The sequence below is a fragment of the Rhincodon typus genome, unplaced genomic scaffold, assembly GCF_021869965.1.
Source record: "Rhincodon typus isolate 14 unplaced genomic scaffold, sRhiTyp1.1 hic_rhity00005008, whole genome shotgun sequence".
Lineage (NCBI taxonomy): Eukaryota > Metazoa > Chordata > Chondrichthyes > Orectolobiformes > Rhincodontidae > Rhincodon > Rhincodon typus.
In genome coordinates, this window is record NW_025970646.1 from 1,059 (window position 1) to 2,576 (window position 1,518).

At 57.8% G+C, this 1,518-nt stretch overlaps 1 protein-coding gene across 1 annotated transcript in view; it reads left to right on the forward strand.

Annotated features, from left to right (window-relative positions):
• Window positions 1-9: 9 nt before the first annotated feature.
• LOC125482013 (AMP deaminase 1-like) overlaps window positions 10-1,518 on the forward strand; it is a gene marked incomplete at its 3' end in the record, with an annotated part of 10,553 nt that continues 9,044 nt past the window's right edge. Inside the window, exon 1 of the mRNA XM_048593982.1 lies at window positions 10-314. Coding sequence (XP_048449939.1) covers window positions 191-314 — 124 coding nt within the window. The remainder of the gene's footprint in view (window positions 315-1,518) is intronic.

Sequence of the window (1,518 nt, forward strand, 5' to 3'; positions counted from 1 at the left end):
TTGCCTCTCCTCCCAGTGATGACCTGCCTCGTTCCCTCTCTCTCTCTCTCTGACCTTCTTGCCTTGTCTTTCTCACACTCTCTCTCTCCCGCTCCCTCTTGCCTCTCCTCCCAGTGATGGCCTGCCTCGTTCCCTCTCTCTCTCTCAGATCGCAGTTGCTGACCTTCAGCCCATCCTGAAGAAGCTGTTGATGGCTCTGGCGATCCGTCAGAAGTACATGCACCGTTCGCTGCAGAGATTCCCACGCACCACGGCGCAGACCCTCAGGGAGGTGAGCGGAGGGCACTGGACTGAGCAGGAGGACATCCAGCCTGGTAAGGAACCCCGTCTCCCCGGCTCGGAGCTCCCATCCACCCTGGAAACCCTCACCGCCACAGGCTCCCAGCGCTGTGTCACGCGGCATGGAAGCAGGCCCTTCGGCCCATCTTGTCCATGCTGACCTGATATCCTAAATTAATCCAGTCCCATTTTCCAGCATATCCCTCTAAACATCTTCCTATCGATATACCCATCCAGATGCCTTTTAAATGCTGTAACTGTACCAGCCTCCACCACTTCCTCTGGAAGCTCATTCCATACACACACCACCCTCTGTGTGAAAAAGTTACCCCTCAGGTCCCTTTTAAACCTTTCCCCTCTCACCTTTAACCTATGCCCCTCTAGTTTTGGACTCCCCTACCCTGGGGAAAAGACCTTGTCTATTTAACCTATCCATGCCCCTCATGATTTTATAAACCTCTATAAGGTCACCCCTCAGCCTCCGACGCTCCGGGGAAAATAGCCCCAGCCTCTCCCTGTAGCTCAAACCCTCCGACGTTCCAGGGAAAATAGCCCCAGCCTCTCCCTGTAGCTCAAACCCTCCAGTCCTGTGGGACAGTGGTAATGTCCCTCCCTTTGAGCAGGGAGGCCCTGAGTACAAGTCTCCCCTGCTCCAGCGGATGCATAAGGACATCTCTGAACAGGTTGATTGGAAAAACAGATTAAATAAAGATGGTCGCAGAGCATGGGATAGCCTTCCCTGTCTGTTCAAACCAAACCCCACACCGAGCAGCCCGAGAGAGGAATTTTGGAGTTAACTTGCTTGGGGAATACTACAGCACCCTTGGGACCTGGGGCGTGGGTGTCCTGAACTCGGGTCTCCTCGCTCAGAGGCAGGGGCACTCCTACTGCAACGCAAGAGCCCCCTTGACCTGCCTCCGTGATGCTATTTCCTGTGGGATCTTGCTGTGCGGGTGGGTTAACTGGGGGCCAAGATGGAGCGAGGGTGTGGAGGGGTGGGATAGGGGTCCATCGCTGCTGCAGTTGGGGCCCACTCCTGCAGCCTCAGAACCCGTGCCCCGGGGAGAGGGAGGAGGAGAAGGGCGGGGGGGGGGGGGGGGGATGGGGAAGGAGGGGGGGAAGGGGGAGGGGGGGAGGGGGGGGGGAGGGGAGGGAAACTGGGAGGATGGGTGGAGAGGGGAGAGGAGTCAGGGAGAGGGGAGGGGAGTGATGGGGAAGGGAATGGAGAGGTGTAGGGGG